Below are 16,251 nucleotides of genomic sequence, written 5' to 3' on the forward strand. Positions count from 1 at the left end.
CCGGAACTACACTGATTACAACATCTACATCTTATTATGGAGCTATCTACTGCAGATAATCGGGCCCGGCTCTACTGTAGATAGCTCCAGGTCCCGTCCTCGTAACCGACTGACTAGAGCCTCTCATTTTTTCCATAATTTTACTTGTCATGAATTTTCACCGTCGTCAACAATTTATCTATTCATTGTGAAAATTCATGACAAATAATAAAAATTATGTAGTTCTATTACAGTGTTGAGTGAATTTTCAAACTGGTGTTTTTGAATAGTGAAGGGAGCCGAACTGTCAAGGCATACAAAATGCACTCGAATCAAGAGACTTTTTCATTTAGGTTAAGTTTTATCAGTTTCATCCCCATTTTCCCCGTCATGTGTAGTTCTGAGGTCGGTTCAAGGCTGGTCTGCTACTTCCATGATGCCTCTCAATAACACGTCAGCTCGCTCGCCCTCAAGTAGGTATGATTATTTCAATAATAGTAATAATGACGCAGGTTTGTTTCCATCAAATAAGCTCTACTCTTTCAAAAAACTTTTAAAGGCTGCTCACCTTAAATTCAAATCCCTCAGCTGTCACATTGATGAACTCAGAGCAATCTTCCGTTTTCAGGACTTCAATATAATTGGAATTTCCAAATCATTCCTGAAGCCTAGTATTTCATCAAATCTTGTTGCATTACCTGAATATAATCTCTTCCGAAATAATAGATTAAATAAAGCTTGAGGGGGCGTAACATTTTATGTGAAAAATTGTATCAAAACAAAAGTTTCAATCACATCCAAACAGGAGTATTGTTCTAGACCAGAGTTCATGCTACGTGAATTATCCTTATCAAGTTCTGAAAAATTACTCGTTGGTATCTGTTATCGCCCACCAAAAATATGTCAGTTCACAGCTTTCGAAAATGCCTTGCTTTCTCTTATGCATTGTTTTAACCGTATACTAGTTATGGGGGATATGAACACCGACTTGAACATGACAAATCGTGACTTTGACTACTTTCAATTGACTACAATCTTCCAATGCCTAAACATGACTATTTTACCTCTCGATCCAACTCATCATACTAAAGAATCTGACACACTCATTGACCTTCTCATTGTTAGTGATCCAATGAGGTTGTTCAAACAGATCAAATCCCAGTCTCAGCTGTTTCTGGACATGATTCGATCTAAGATACCTAAGCTAGAACAAAAAATTATCACATATAGAGACTTCAAAAACTTTGATGAAGCGGCCTTCCTGACTGATGTGGCTCAGACTCCATGGCATCAAATTGAAGCATTACCCTCAGTTGATGACATAGTCAAGACTTTCGAAAATAGGACTTTGACTTTGTATGACAAACATGTACCTCATGTGTCAAGGAGGATTAATGGAAAACGACGAGTACCGTGGATGACTGAAGACATACTTATTATGATGTGACGTAGAGGCAAAGCACATAGAAAATTTAAAAAGACATTCGACTTGGACAGTTTGATAGAGTATAGGAGCCTTAGAAATAGAGTCGAACAGGAATTACGGAACTCAAAGACTAGGTACTTGAATTCGTTCATGACAAACAATAGACAAGACTCTCAATCACTTTGGCAGGGAATGGAAGAATTCGGGTTTGGCAAACAGAAATCAAATCCCCAAATTGATTTACCATTGGACAGTATAAATGACCACTTCGTTTCACATTCCAACCAATGCAACGAAGTAGTCATTGGTAATCATATAAATGATCTTGAAGAGCAGGTTACAAACTTAGATATACCACTTATTGATAAATTTCATTTACATCCAATATCAGAAGAAGACACTTACAAAGCAATTCAACATATTCATAGTAATGCTATGCGTGTAGACAAAATTCCTATTAAATTTATCAAGAATATGTTATTTGCTGTTCTACCAACCATTATATACATTTTCAACAAGTCACTTGAAGAAGGCAATTTCCCTGAGAACTGGAAGTATGCTCTGGTTCGCCCTCTAAATAAAGTTACATAACCCAATAAAGTTGAGGATTCCAGACCAATTAGTATTTTACCTGCATTGTTCAAAGTGCTAGAAAGACTTATTCATGCTCAAGTTGTAAAATTTCTGGACAACAATAGAAAGCTTTATAACTTTCAATCAGGCTTCAGGAAGTTCAATTCAACTGAGACAGCTCTCCTTCGTGTCACTGATGATATAAGGTCAGCTATGGACCAAAGAAAATGCAGCAACCTCACCATATTTGATTTTTCTAAAGCATTTGATACTTGATCATAAAGTTCTTTTAAATAAGTTAGCTATACTTGGTTTTAGTCACAACTCCTTAGTTTGGTTCAAATCCTATCTCTTAGGTAGGAAATGGTGATTGTGTTTCTGTTGGTGACAAAAAGTTGAATTGGAAAAATGTTATGCATGGAGTACCACAAGGTTCAATTTTAGGCCCTCTCCTATTGACTTTGTATGCTAATGACCTTTCTTCCATTATTAAGTTCTCCAGCTTCCATACTTATGCAGATGACCTTCAAATTTATTGAAGCTGTCCCATAACAAAAATAGATGAAACAGTTGGAATTATGAATCAAGATATCAATTCGATATTTGAATGGACGAAGAAAAATGGCCTTAAGCTTAATCCCATCAAAACAGATCTCATTATAATTGGATATTCTCGTCTTATAAACAATATTGACCTTGAATCGATTCACAAAATTATTGTTGATTGTAATGACATTCCGTACTGTAGTTCAATGAAAAATTTAGGAATTATTATAAATAATACTCTTGACTAGTCAGAACAAGTGAACAAAGCATATAAAAACGTATTATCAGCGATGCATCCATTGAAGAAAATGCATGAGATCATCCTTAGAAACATTGAATTATTATTGGTTCAATCTCTTATCTTCCCACATTTAATGTATTGTAATTCTGTTCTCAACAATATGCAAGTCACTCTGAATGATAAACTACAGCATTGCCGAAATTATTGTCTATGTTTCGTCTACTCTCTTCAACGTCATGAACATATCACCCCTGCCCACATTGCCAGTTCAAGATTGAAGCTCCCCGATCAAAGACGTTTTTGAATAGTCAAGCTTGTTAGAGATATCTTAATATATGGAAATCCAAACTATTTCAAAGATAATTTCAAATTTGTCTCTGAAGGTAGGAGGATAGATGCTTCACATACTAGAACCGGAAAAAGTATGTTAAAGATACCCATCCATCAAACCACTATTTCCACAATATCCTTTTTAGTCAGTGCCTGTTGTGCATGGAATGCACTTCCTGTTTCTATCAGATCCATCAAGAGCCGAGCGAGCTCCATCCTGACTTTGAAAAAAACATCTTTTGGAACAAATAACTGAAACTGTCCGGCCCTAGAATGGTCACATGACAACCATCCCTCACCCATCCCACCAATACAAACCTATAAACCTGTTATACAAAAAATTATATATAATATAAACTCATGTTATCTTAATTATCCACTACATACTGCCATATATTACTGAAAGTTGATTACCCTGATCTTCTTTCAGCCTACTCCATTTTATTAATCAATGATTTGATCTCATCTACCTATATAATTATTTTACTTTATTAATTTTCTGTTTTTTCCTCTTAAATATTCATTTCAATTAAAACTTTTACAATTTTTCTATTTATAAATAAATCCTTAGTTTGATTAATGAGATTAACGTTTTGGTTGAGAGTTAGTGAGAAGGATATTTTTAATATTCTCTTTGAAGAATGAACATTGATATGTCCAAAGCTCCGCTAATTTATGTAGATGCATAACAATATAATTATCTATAGTTATTATATCACAAATTTCTTTTTCATATCATATATATACATTTCAATTATTATTTTCTTAGCCTATATCATGTAAATTATGTATATTATGCAACCATCGAACCACTATTTCCAAAAAATCCTTTTTAGTCAGTGCCTGTCATGCATGGAATGCACTTCCTGTTTCTATCAGGTCCATCGAGATCCGAGTGAGCTTCATCCTGACTTATAAAAAACATCTTTTGGAACAAATGACTGAAACTGTCCGGCCCTAGAATGATCACATGACAACCATCCCTCACCCATCCCACCAATACAAACCTTTAAACCTGTTATAGAAGAAATTATATATATATATATATAATATATATATATATACCCATATATATTATATATATATATATATATATATATATAAAATATAAACTCATGTTATCTTAACTATCCGCTGCATACTGTCGTATATTAGTATATTACTGAAAGTTGATTACCCTGATTGTCTGATTGTCTGAGGAAATGATATTTGCGTCGTCTGCATATGGACACACCGCAGCCTTCCCTCGAACAACTCTGGGCAATCCCTTAATGTCGCAAATAGATAACAGCGGACATAATATTGTACCTTGAGAGACACCATAGTTTAAGCTTCTGGGGCTAGAGCGAAACCGATTTTTATGTCGCAAAGTTGTTGTTTCTTTTATATGCTCAATTTCTACAAATTGCTGCCTATCCCTCAAGATGGAGGTGAACCATGTCAGTTCTTTACCATTCACTCCCAGAGTCTTCAATGAGTCTAAGAATATATTATCATGTTTCACACTATCGAAAGCGCGGCACATACCTAGGAATGTGCCTATGATTCAATTCACCTTGTCTATTGCATTTATGATAGAGTTGATAAAATCTACTCCAGCAGTTATCGTATTTTTTTATTCATTTTTTTTGATCGAAAGCCATGCTGCTCTCTGTCTAATAGATTATTATTTTCCAAGTCCATCAGTTGAATATACTACCCGATCATATATTTTTGAGGATACAGATGAGACCGATATTTGTCTATAACATGCCGGGTCCCTAGCATTGCTTTTTTTGGAGACTGGAAATACTCGGGCTATCTTCAAATCATTAGGAAAGTGTCCAGATATCAAAGAAGACTTTATCAATTGTTTGAAGGGTTTGATTATTGCAGGCAGGACGGCTTTTACAAGTGTCATAGGATGGTATCAGGACCCGAGGAAAGTTTATTTTCGAGTTACATAATTTTTTTATCAACTCAGGCTCAGAAATAGACTTTAATTTGAATTTGAGTGTGGAGTTAGAATTCTGATAAGTAGGCTGACAAGTCTGTCAGGAATATTTGCTACTATGAAATGATCCGCTGCAGTCACATAGGAGCTATTAGAACAATTATTTATGTCAACAGGATCTTTTATAGGATTCCCATTGTCTTCGACACAAATACTTAAACGGTTATTTTGCTTTAACTTCACCGACCTCCGAATTTATAATATTCCAAGCAACCTTACTCTTATTCTTCGAAACAGCAACCTTTTCATCAAATGATTTTTGCCTGCATCTCTCCACACTATTTCTCAAATCCCTCTTCCTACATTCAATCAGATCCTTTATATTCTCACTTTTGCTATATCTACACATCATTTCAATCTCTCATAAATTTTTTCTCTCCACATCCACCTCAACGCTTGACAATTTCCTGTTTTGAAATATAAACATCGAATTCCTCTTTTGCAGGAGATTGGTAAACTTCCATCCAATCCAATTGTAGAAAATTGATAGATAATACATTCAAATCATCATTGTTGAATTTTCAGCATAATTTACGAATTGGTTCCTGTTGAGTGAAATTCTCAACAACAATTATTTCTAGTATCGTGGTCTGATATGTGATGATATTAGATACTATCAACCTATCATCACTAATAGGCTTATTTGTTATGAAATAATCAATGGCTGATTCGGATTTAGTGGTGATTCTGGTTGCAAAGTCTACTTTGAAAGTAATTTTATACATTTTCAAAACATTAATAAATTAAACACATTATTTTTAACTAAAACATTAATATTAATATCACTCGTCAGTACAACATTTTCGTATTTTTTCACATAAAACTTCAAGCAAAATTTCCAGCTTTTCCAAAAATGGATTCAAAAAACAATGTTCATGTGAGGTGTTCCATATAGACATGCTAATACAAACGAGAAATTATTAATTGAAAACTGAGATATACAACACTCAAACTCTTTTTGATTAGTGATAGACTATATTGCCAGTAGAATTATGAGTTTACAATTAAATTTTATTATCAACCAGAATCATAACTTCTCCTCCTACATTATTGATTCTACAGAATCAAGGGCTTATCTTATATATTAGGGCATATCCAAAAGCGTAGTTTCAGCTTCTGTTTTTTTATTCTGGAATAGCTAATGTATCGGACTTTAGATCCTCTAAATAAATAAATAACAAATCTTTACAAGAAGGCAACTGTTGAACATGTCGATGGAAGATCGAGATTCTATCACTCTTGTCATTAACTGCCCGTTTAAAGCAGGTCTATATGAGTGTAATATGTCATCAGCAACGTAATTACCACAGAATACAGCATATAATATGAATTCTATAACAGAATAATTAGTAGTTTTCTATGGTTATTCAATTCCACAGTAAAAAGTCGTTAATGCTGGAACTTAAAACAGTGCTATTTTTAACCCTCAAGAGGGTTATTTTCAAGAGTATTAGGGTAGTTAGGGTTAGGTTTTGCTTTCAAATGACAATATACTGGTATTATAAAACATTTTTCTAGAATTTTATTAAATGAATACAGCGAACGGCAACAAAAACATTTACTGCGCTTGCGCACTTTCAATTCAGTATGTTGCCCTGGGGGATGCCAAAAGTGAGATCCTGGAAGTGGACTGTGGGGTCCCGCAGGGTTCAGTACTTGGACCAGTTTTATTTCTCATTTTTATAAATGACCTTTTCTCAGGTAATTTTAATGGTACTCCAGTTTCCTTTGCAGATGATACTGCTTTCTCTTATTGTAATACAGACGTGCAAAACCTAGATAAAATTATGCAAGAAGATCTGAATAGAATGCTTTCCTGGTTCAATAAGAATGGCCTAGCCCTAAACTTCTCTTAAACTGAATATATATTATTTACATTGTCTACTCCTTGGCAACTCCTTCACCCATTAAAATTTCATACAATTTCTCGTAGTCAAATCAATTGTGATTGTGGTACTGTGGCAACTGATTTCATCAGGTATCTAGGTCTGGTAGTGGATGAGAAACTCTCTTGGTCTCATCACATTTTTGTAAATTAAAAAATTATATCCGCCATATTCTAAAAAAATTCTACCACCTTAGAAAATTCATTCCTTCAGTTGTGCTCAGGCAACTCTATTTTGCTCTGGTGGATTCCAAATCAAGTTATGGCATTAGTTGCTGGGGATCCACCTACAAAACCCATCTAGCACCTCTAATAATTGTGCTTCAAAAAGCCATAGTACGGTGTATGAAGGGTGTGAGCAGGATCGAACACTCTTTTCCTATCTTTCAATTTTTCAATTGTTTGCCATTGCGCTATAAATATGTTTTCAAAGTCTTATCATCCTTTTACATGTTTTGCAATCGAAGTCGGCAAATGTTCCAGAATGATAATGTATACAGAATTAGAAGAGTAGTTGAGAATTTAGCTAGACACCCCAGAGTGTATAACACTTTTCTCAGAAATCCTTTGTCTTTTCGGGGCCAAAATTTTCCAACTATCTACCTGATTATATAAGAAATATTGAGAACAAAATACTTTTGAAAAAACAAATATCAAAATGGCTTACTGGATGTCTGCCTGAAACTATTGAGAGTTATTTTTCTGTAATTATCTGATTCCCATTCTATTATAATACTTCTTTTACCTTTTTTGCACATACCAACTTGAAAGAGAAAGATGTGTGAGTGTGTGTGTGTGAATGTAGCATTAAAAACTTTTTTTCACAGACCTCCTACTTGCATACAAATTGTAAATAATTTAGCAAGTAGTATTTTTATTTTGACAGGAACTAACTGTATAGAAGTTTATATCTTTATTTCACTGAGTTGTGTTTTTTTATTTGTCAAAATAGAAAACGATTTGATTTGATTTGAATGCTAACATAACAGAAATAGAGTACTGTACTTTTTCCTCTTGTTTATTGCTTCTAGTCCTAGACTCAAATAGATCTAGGACTTAATGATTTTGGAGTTTTAAAGATAAATTCGTGACGCAGAAAGACGATTCAGATTCGAAGGTTTATCCAAGTCCTGGACTCTGTAAATTCAGAACTCATAGATCCAGAGATCGGAAACCAGCCCATCATATTTTGAGTGTTTTTATATTTTTGAATATTCTTCCTTAAATCATTTATAACGTTTTATTTTAGTTTTCATGCACACTAGCAAGTGTTATTACTAATAGGACTAGCAACACTTGCAATAGCTTGCAATTATTTGGTGTTTGGACACTAGCTCATAAGACCAAAACCAAAATTCAATGTTATTGCTCAACACAATTCTATGAAAAAAATAATCCTCAACAATGAAACTGAATATCGATTTCACAATTCACTTGATTCAAGCTACTTGTTCATGGAAATAAGTGTTCAATTTTATTTCCAAGTAGATCAAGACTACTTATTACTGCAGATTAGGAATTGTGGCTCTTTCACAAAAACCAACTTGCAAAAAGCGTTATTCTGATATATTTTCTAACATGAAATTTCAAAATGTCAATAATGTATGTTGTATGAATTGGAAGAGCAGTGAATTTTTCGAATGTTTCTGTGAACTTATTCTATGATAAATTGAGAAATTTCACTTCATTTTGTTTGTGATGATAATTAATGAATGTAAGATGATGCATATACGTACCATGTAGAATTTTCTGTTATCATTTTTTCAAAATCACCAAATCTATCGCACTTTCAATCCAGACTACTTTGGAATATTGATACGGTGTTTGTCATGACTGGAATTGATATTGGTTCCATGTGATGTACACTTACTATTACTTTATTTGAAAAATATTCTATACTTCTCCACAATGAATGTCACGAGATAAAATACATGTTTGATAAATAATTGTTGAACTGTCACATGTAGAATTGTAGAAGAGATTTTTTAAAGATAACCGGTAACACTACGTAAAGTATCACTTGAAGGATTTCTCGAATTCACACTTCCGCAAACTCAATAATTCATATTAATAATTTATCTCAAAGCCCAATTACAGAGCTGTTTGTCTATCGATAAAATATTTTTGTGGAAAAAGTCAAACAATCTATCAAGTTATTTCAAAACGTATATTATAAGATGATTTTTTTTTCTAGCGCAAACAACATGTAATCAGGGGCTAGGCCGCGTTGTATACGAAAGATTACCTGATCAACAACTCCAAGGATTTGATGATGATGTCGTAAGTAGTTAAAAATATAATACTATGCAATATTATAAATCATTGAAAGTGATTGATTAATCTTTTTTGAAGACAATATTAATAGTAAGATACTTTTCATAACTTTCCATTCCACATGAAGTTGGTTACTTTTGTTCGTTCCATTGCTGAATGAGATGAATGATAATAAGAATAATACATTTGGCTGTATTCATTCATAAAACATGTACAAAACAAGTAAAAATTAAAGAGTAACAGCAACAAGTAGCACACAGGTGCTACACTGCTGCACTATACAGAATGGGTGAAAAGTCCAAGAACGGCTTAATATCTCATACACAGAGGATATTTGACGGTGGATGTGACTGAGGATTCTACTAAAAGTGAAAATACTACTTCTTATCTGCTACACTATACAGAATGGGTGAAAAGTCCAAGAACGGCTTAATATCTCATACACAAAGGATATTTGACGGTGGATGTGATTGAGGATCCTACTAAAATTGAAAATACTACTTTACTATGACTTCAAAAACTTGGTCCGCCATCTTGTATCCGCCATATTGAATGCAACTTTATTTTTCGAATGGGAAGGTGGTCATGCGATACATGATTTCGATACGAAATTTCATGGAAAAATGAAAGGTGAAAACCGCACATGGATATCTCAAACCGTTCAGAAGATATTAGCATTATTAATCAATACAATTCAAAGCAGAAAGGAGAGATGAAAGTATGAGAACGGCTTAGTATCTCATAAAAGAGTAACAGCAACAAGTAGCACACAGGTATTTATCTGCTACACTATACAGAATGGGTGAAAAGTCCGAGAACGGCTTAATATTTCATATACAAAGGATATTTGACGGTGCGAGTGATTGGGAATCCCTCTCAAATTGAAAATACTACTTTACTACGACTTCAAAAATCTGATCCGCCATCTTGGATCCGCCATATTGATGCAACTTTATTTTTTTTAATGAGAAGATTGTCATGCGATACATGATTTCGATACGAAATTCAAGAAAAAATGAATGGTGGAAACCGCACATCGATATCTCAAACCGTTCAGAAGATATTCACATTATCAAGCAATACCACTTATCTATTTCATTTCTGATATACATGATATTCATTAACAATGTGAATATCTTCTGAAAGGTTTGAGATATCGATATGCAGTTTTTGCCATTCATTTTTCCTTGAAATTTCGTATCGAAATCATGTATCGCATGACAACCTTCCCATTTAAAAAATAAAGTTGCATTCAATATGGCGGATCCAAGATGACGGACTAGATTTTTAAAGTCATAGTAAAGTAGTATTTTCAATCTGAGTAGGATCCCCGATCGCATTTACCATCCAACCATCCAATTACCTTTGTGTATGAGATAATATGAAGCCGTTCTCGGACTTTTTTCTCTCCTCTCTGGTTTGAATAGTATTGATTAATAATGTGAATATCTTCTGAACGGTTTGGGATATCGATATGCGGGTTTCGCCATTAATTTTTTATTGGAATTTCGTATCGAAATCATGTATCGCATGACCACCTTCCTATTGAAAAAGGAAAAGTTGAATTCAATATATGGCAGATCCAAGATGGCGGACCAGGATTTTGAAGTCATAGTGAAGTAGTACTTTCAATTTTAGTAGGATTCCCAATCACACCCATCATCAAATAACCTTTGTGTATGAGATATTAAGCCGTTGTCGGACTTTTCACCCACTCTGTATGAAATACAGTAAGAAAAAATATATACAGGTAATTTCTTACTAACTCACTGTACAATATTTATTGAAAAATAGCAAACGGATGAGCAATGAACAACTCCAAAAGAAAATACTTTAGAAAACAAAATCCTCCATGAGATTGATTATTTATGTACTGCTGATGACTTGGCACCTCATTAGAAATTATTATTCTTCTCAAAAAGTTTGCGAGTACAATAAATTCCATTGACTCTTCTATTTCTTGAGCTAAATTCATAGAATTTACTCAATTGTTAACATTGTATACAGGTAAGGAAATAATATATGCAACACATTGACTAATTCCAGCTCTACGAAATATTGTTTATTTCTTCATTAATAAATATATTGTATTGTTTTAAAAAATAAATGCGTGCCTGTATACTAGAAACTTGTATGGAGGTTAGAATGGAGTTGAGTAGTGGAAGCCGAGCAGGACGGTTGTGTTTTGTCTCGTCCCTTATCTACAATTTATTGTGTGAATCAAACTCTCCTTAGCCTGTAGTGTCAGTATACGATTCACCTTGTAATTCTGTAATTGGTTTTCCAACTTTCATTAATGTGTAAATTGTAGTTGATCAATATGAAGTGTGAGTGTTATATTATGCAGTCTAATATAAAAAGCTATTGTTCGTCGTGTGTTTCTAACAAAAGAGTCCGTTCAAAAAGCTCGCCAGAGTCAGAAGAAAATGCGAATAGCTGAAAGAAATCTTCTGTTCCAGAATTATGATTGATAGTGAACTTTCTAAGAAAAATATTCAATGACTTTGGAGTCCTTATGACTACTAAGTTGGAAAACCTCTCAAAAGAATTTGTATATTTTGAAAGTGCGTTCCATGGTTGGGAAATTACAGAAAGAACTAGACTGAGATACAAAAATTATCATAATGTCTGAATCATGTGGAAATCACTCCATTTTTTCCTTTTTATCAAAAAGGAAATTCGCTATGTATCACTACTATTTGACCGCGTACCGGAGTACGTCATTTGAGTTTTCAGAAATAAGTGAAGGAAACATGTAATACATCAACAAAAATTTAAGCAGAATTAAACAACAATGAGTATTAATTTAGTAATATTTCAAACTAAAACATCATTTTTCGGTGTTGAGTTATTGTAATCAATGAACTTAATAATACGTTTGCATAGAACAAAATAGCAGGAGATAATCAGTTTGAAGTTGGTTCATTAGAAAAGGCTGGTTAGCTGTTGCTCTCATCTACAAGCTTGTAATATTCCTTGTTGGGCGGGTAATCTAGCAGGCAGGCGGTATCAACTAAAGACAGTAGAGCAGTGTAGCCCTGAGAACTGAACTCTATACTAACTTTGAATATAAACTGTCATGAGATGATTGGGAATGAAAAAACAGGCTCATAGTCCCAATTATTCCAATATTATTCCAATCCCGAATTTTGTTCCTACACAGTCCAAAGGAGGGCTGTGTTTAATTGAAACTATTAAACACAGTCTTATGTTTATTTTTATAGGATATACTATTGTTTTTTGGATTGTATGATTTATTGTTATTATTAAAGGGAAGATTTATGATTTATTGTTTAAGGAAATATCTCAATTGAATAGTATAGGCCTACTCACAGCAGGCTATGAATGTAGAATTATGTAGGTGTGCATTGGTGTAATTTCAAATCATGTAGGAATGGGAGTTTCAGAAATGAAGCAAATAACGAAGAAACATTTTATTATAGGTGATGGTTTCTTGATCCATTCCGAGCTGCTTTGTATAAACACACTTGTAAATTGAACGATTATTTATTTGAAACAGAAAGGTTTCAAAAATTAATCACAATTCAGCTGATAGCAATAACATATTTTTCAAAATAAAAGTAGGTACCTAAAAAAAATTATGTCATCACATGATGATAACACAGAATTATTAATCATTTGTATTTATTCTTTTTTGAATAAGGATTAATTTCTTCTTCAACATTGTTTCTTTATTTTAGATGCTATAAAGTAGGTCTAAATTTTCAATTAGCATAGTAACTATCACCGTATACTAGGAATATAACCAAATTTGTTGTTTTATTTTTCGTCAAATAAACTGATCAATATAGAAAAAAATATTGGAAATGAATGTAAAACAAAAAGGTTTCTTCAAATTAATTAATAGACTAAAAATGTTTGACTTAACTGTGAAATGGTATTTTATTTCCTTTAACATGCCCATTCTTGCATCCAAATGCAACACAATACATCATCATTTCTTGGTCGTATTTTTATTCAATTCTATGCATTTCACGACAAATACATCACAATATTTAAGAGCAATGTTATAATTTGGAAAAAGGGCTGAAACAAGCACTTCGTTCTAGCGTGTTTCGGACGCTATTTTCCAACCGATAATCATGAAAATGGTACCAAATTGTTCAGAAATATTTGGACATCTGGCGCCGTACCGCCAAATTCCAATTTTCTAACTATAAAATGACTTTAAAATTCGATGAACTTGGAGAAAATTTGGCAAAGTTTGACGTTCAATGTGAAAAAATTGATAAGTGATATCAAAATTTGGCGGTACGGCGCCAGATGTCCAAATCTTTCTGAACAATTTGGTACCATTTTCATGATTATTGGTTGGAGAATAGCGTCCGAAACACGCTAGAACGAAGTACCTGCAAAGTACTCTCAATTGAGAAAGCTTCAATTCCCTACTAGTACTAGCCTTTCGAAAAAGTGTGGTGGAACTCACTAACACAGTCCCAACTGCTATGATTGTGAGTAAAAACACTCACACCGGAGGACTGGAATACGGTCGTCGAAACAATTGATTGTTTTTGTTCAATGAGATATTGCCCATCTTCTTGTCTGCGCTATTGTGTTTTATGTTATATACTATATTCATATAATATGCTTTATTATTCTATATGCTTATACAGTAGTTAGACAGCCATATTATTATTTATTCCCATTTCATTTCAATATCACATGAAATCTGTACTATATTCTATTTGTACAGCTATTTTGGAGACATGGTTCATTCTTCTCTCAACGAATTCTTTATTATCCATGTTCGGCCATGCATGGCAATTCAAATTCAACCCAAGAAATTTACATGATACTACCCGGGAAAAATTTAGTTTTGGAGAGATCAAGTTTCACATGTTTTTTTCTTATACTGTAAATTAAAAGAAAAACCAATCATTCTTAAAGTCTCGAGAAAAAGTAAGTTAATGGATAATATGAATGAATAATAGTTCATGCTTCAACGAAAATTTCTGCAATAAAAAATACTTTTAGTAAACTGCAAGATTTCCAAGATAAGCCAATTCTCTGTTCACTTTTTTTTCATTTACATTTACTTTCTTTGAAGTGGTAATAGGGTACAAGTATTCAATTGGAAGAAAGGTGAAATGCAAAAACTGATGTACAGTATAACACTGTACATTGTTATTGTCCAGGAGAGCTAATGTTGGTGGGGGGGGGGGGAGATTGCGCAGACTGTGTCCTTGTCATTGTAGTGAGGGGGGTTTCCAATAAGGCAATAAGGTCAATATTGTAACGACTGACGATCTTCTTGTTTGGAATGTTTTCTGAATCGTGCAGAATCACAAATACTTTGCTTCTGAATAAAATTATGCTTTTATATGAATCATAACTTTTTTTGGGTTTAGGCGCCTGCTGGCACCTGCGCGGTAGATTCTATTAAATTCATAATTGAACAGAAATGAATTTGATTGTCTATAAAATAGAAAAATAGACAGTTATCAACTGTCCATTGTTCAGTTGTTTACAGGCCGTTGTACATGGTGATCTGCACTTGTTTTGGTGAATCAGGAATTAGGTACTTCTCGTAATATTTGCTACCGTATATTAGCCCAGTTCTGAATCGTGCTAATACAGTCACAAGTACTTTGCTTCTGAATAAAACTATGCTAATGAATCATTGTAGCATTATAATATGTAGCGTTGTTGTATGATTTGAATATTTGTGCCCTGTTAATTATTTATTTATTTATCAGATTAGCACAAAAAATATAATGATCGGGAAAGAAAAAACAGGTTATTGCCCAAAACTTTTTCAATTTCCTAATTTAGTTTCAAATCGTGCAAATATTACACATAGGTTATGTCCATTCCAATTTTCTACACCAAATCACAATCTAAGAGTATAGATTAGAATAAAACAAACAATTTTCAATTTTGATAGATTGATAGTAAAACTTTTATAAAAAACATGAAAAAAAAATTGCATAGTTGCCTGTAAAGTTGGTATACGGGCGAAAGTTTTATGTGACAATAACTTTGAGTGGTAAAATAATTTTAATGTGAATATTCATTCCTATAGTAGGAAGAAGGATGAAATAATAGTAACAATTTAAAACATTTATTTATACAAAGAATTATATTTAAAACATTAATTTTTACAAAGAATCTCGCACTGAATTTCATATTAACAAAATTTTATTTTTACCTTCACACATCCTCAACAAAATCACTCTGTCTCTCTTGCTCTTAGGCGGGCTTACTGTGCTCGATTCAATTTTTTACATAGCAAGTCGCGCTCATTTTTTCAAGTTAAACAAATTATTATTGGCTGAGAAACGATTTATACTACTTTTGTGATTGAAAACTACCACAACATTGTGATTACTACAACATAACCTATTCACTTATACCTATTATACTTACACTTATACCTATTCACTTAGAGATATACCTTCTATAGAGATAGACATTATTATAGGAGTTTTCTCTGCTTATACTTATTCACATAACCTATTCACTAAGTAGTGACGCAGTCGCAGGAGATTGCTCCGTTTCACTCTCTCTCCAGGTGAATGCCTTCGGGTTGCTGCTTGCTGCTGCGTTGCTCGCCACTGCTCCTATTCATGCTCTTTCCAGATGACCGTGAACCGAAAAGAATGCTCTCACTCGCTCTCATTGTGAGCGCATAACGTGAGAACGTAACGCAGTTTCTTGAAGTGTCACCCGGCAAACCAATTTAAAAGATGTTGTCACGTCAAAAGCATGAATTCACTAAATAAAGAATAAAACCACTTAAATTTTGAGCTCGAAAATATAACGTTCACCTTAGCTATTGTAATATTACATTTTTTCTCGATTGGAATCGAATCTTCAATTCGAGATCTATAAAACTTGCTAGTAAATATCAGAGTAATCGATATGCGGACAACTTTTTAACTGAGAATTTATCGTAAATAATTATGTTGCATTCCATGGTATCACCAAAACAGAGAAACAGAATTAATAGATTATTTAAATATAGATGATATATAAATTTAAAA

The 16,251-nt window shown here is 33.2% G+C and overlaps 1 protein-coding gene across 1 annotated transcript in view; it reads left to right on the forward strand.

The window, feature by feature from the left end:
• The window catches only part of LOC111054701, a 248,893-nt gene that overhangs the window by 14,219 nt on the left and 218,423 nt on the right, over window positions 1-16,251 (forward strand). Inside the window, exon 2 of the mRNA XM_039441977.1 lies at window positions 9,168-9,253. Within this exon, the coding sequence (XP_039297911.1) occupies window positions 9,168-9,253 (86 nt within the window). The remainder of the gene's footprint in view (window positions 1-9,167; window positions 9,254-16,251) is intronic.

This window comes from Nilaparvata lugens, chromosome X, assembly GCF_014356525.2.
Source record: "Nilaparvata lugens isolate BPH chromosome X, ASM1435652v1, whole genome shotgun sequence".
In the NCBI taxonomy this organism is placed as follows: Eukaryota; Metazoa; Arthropoda; class Insecta; order Hemiptera; family Delphacidae; genus Nilaparvata; species Nilaparvata lugens.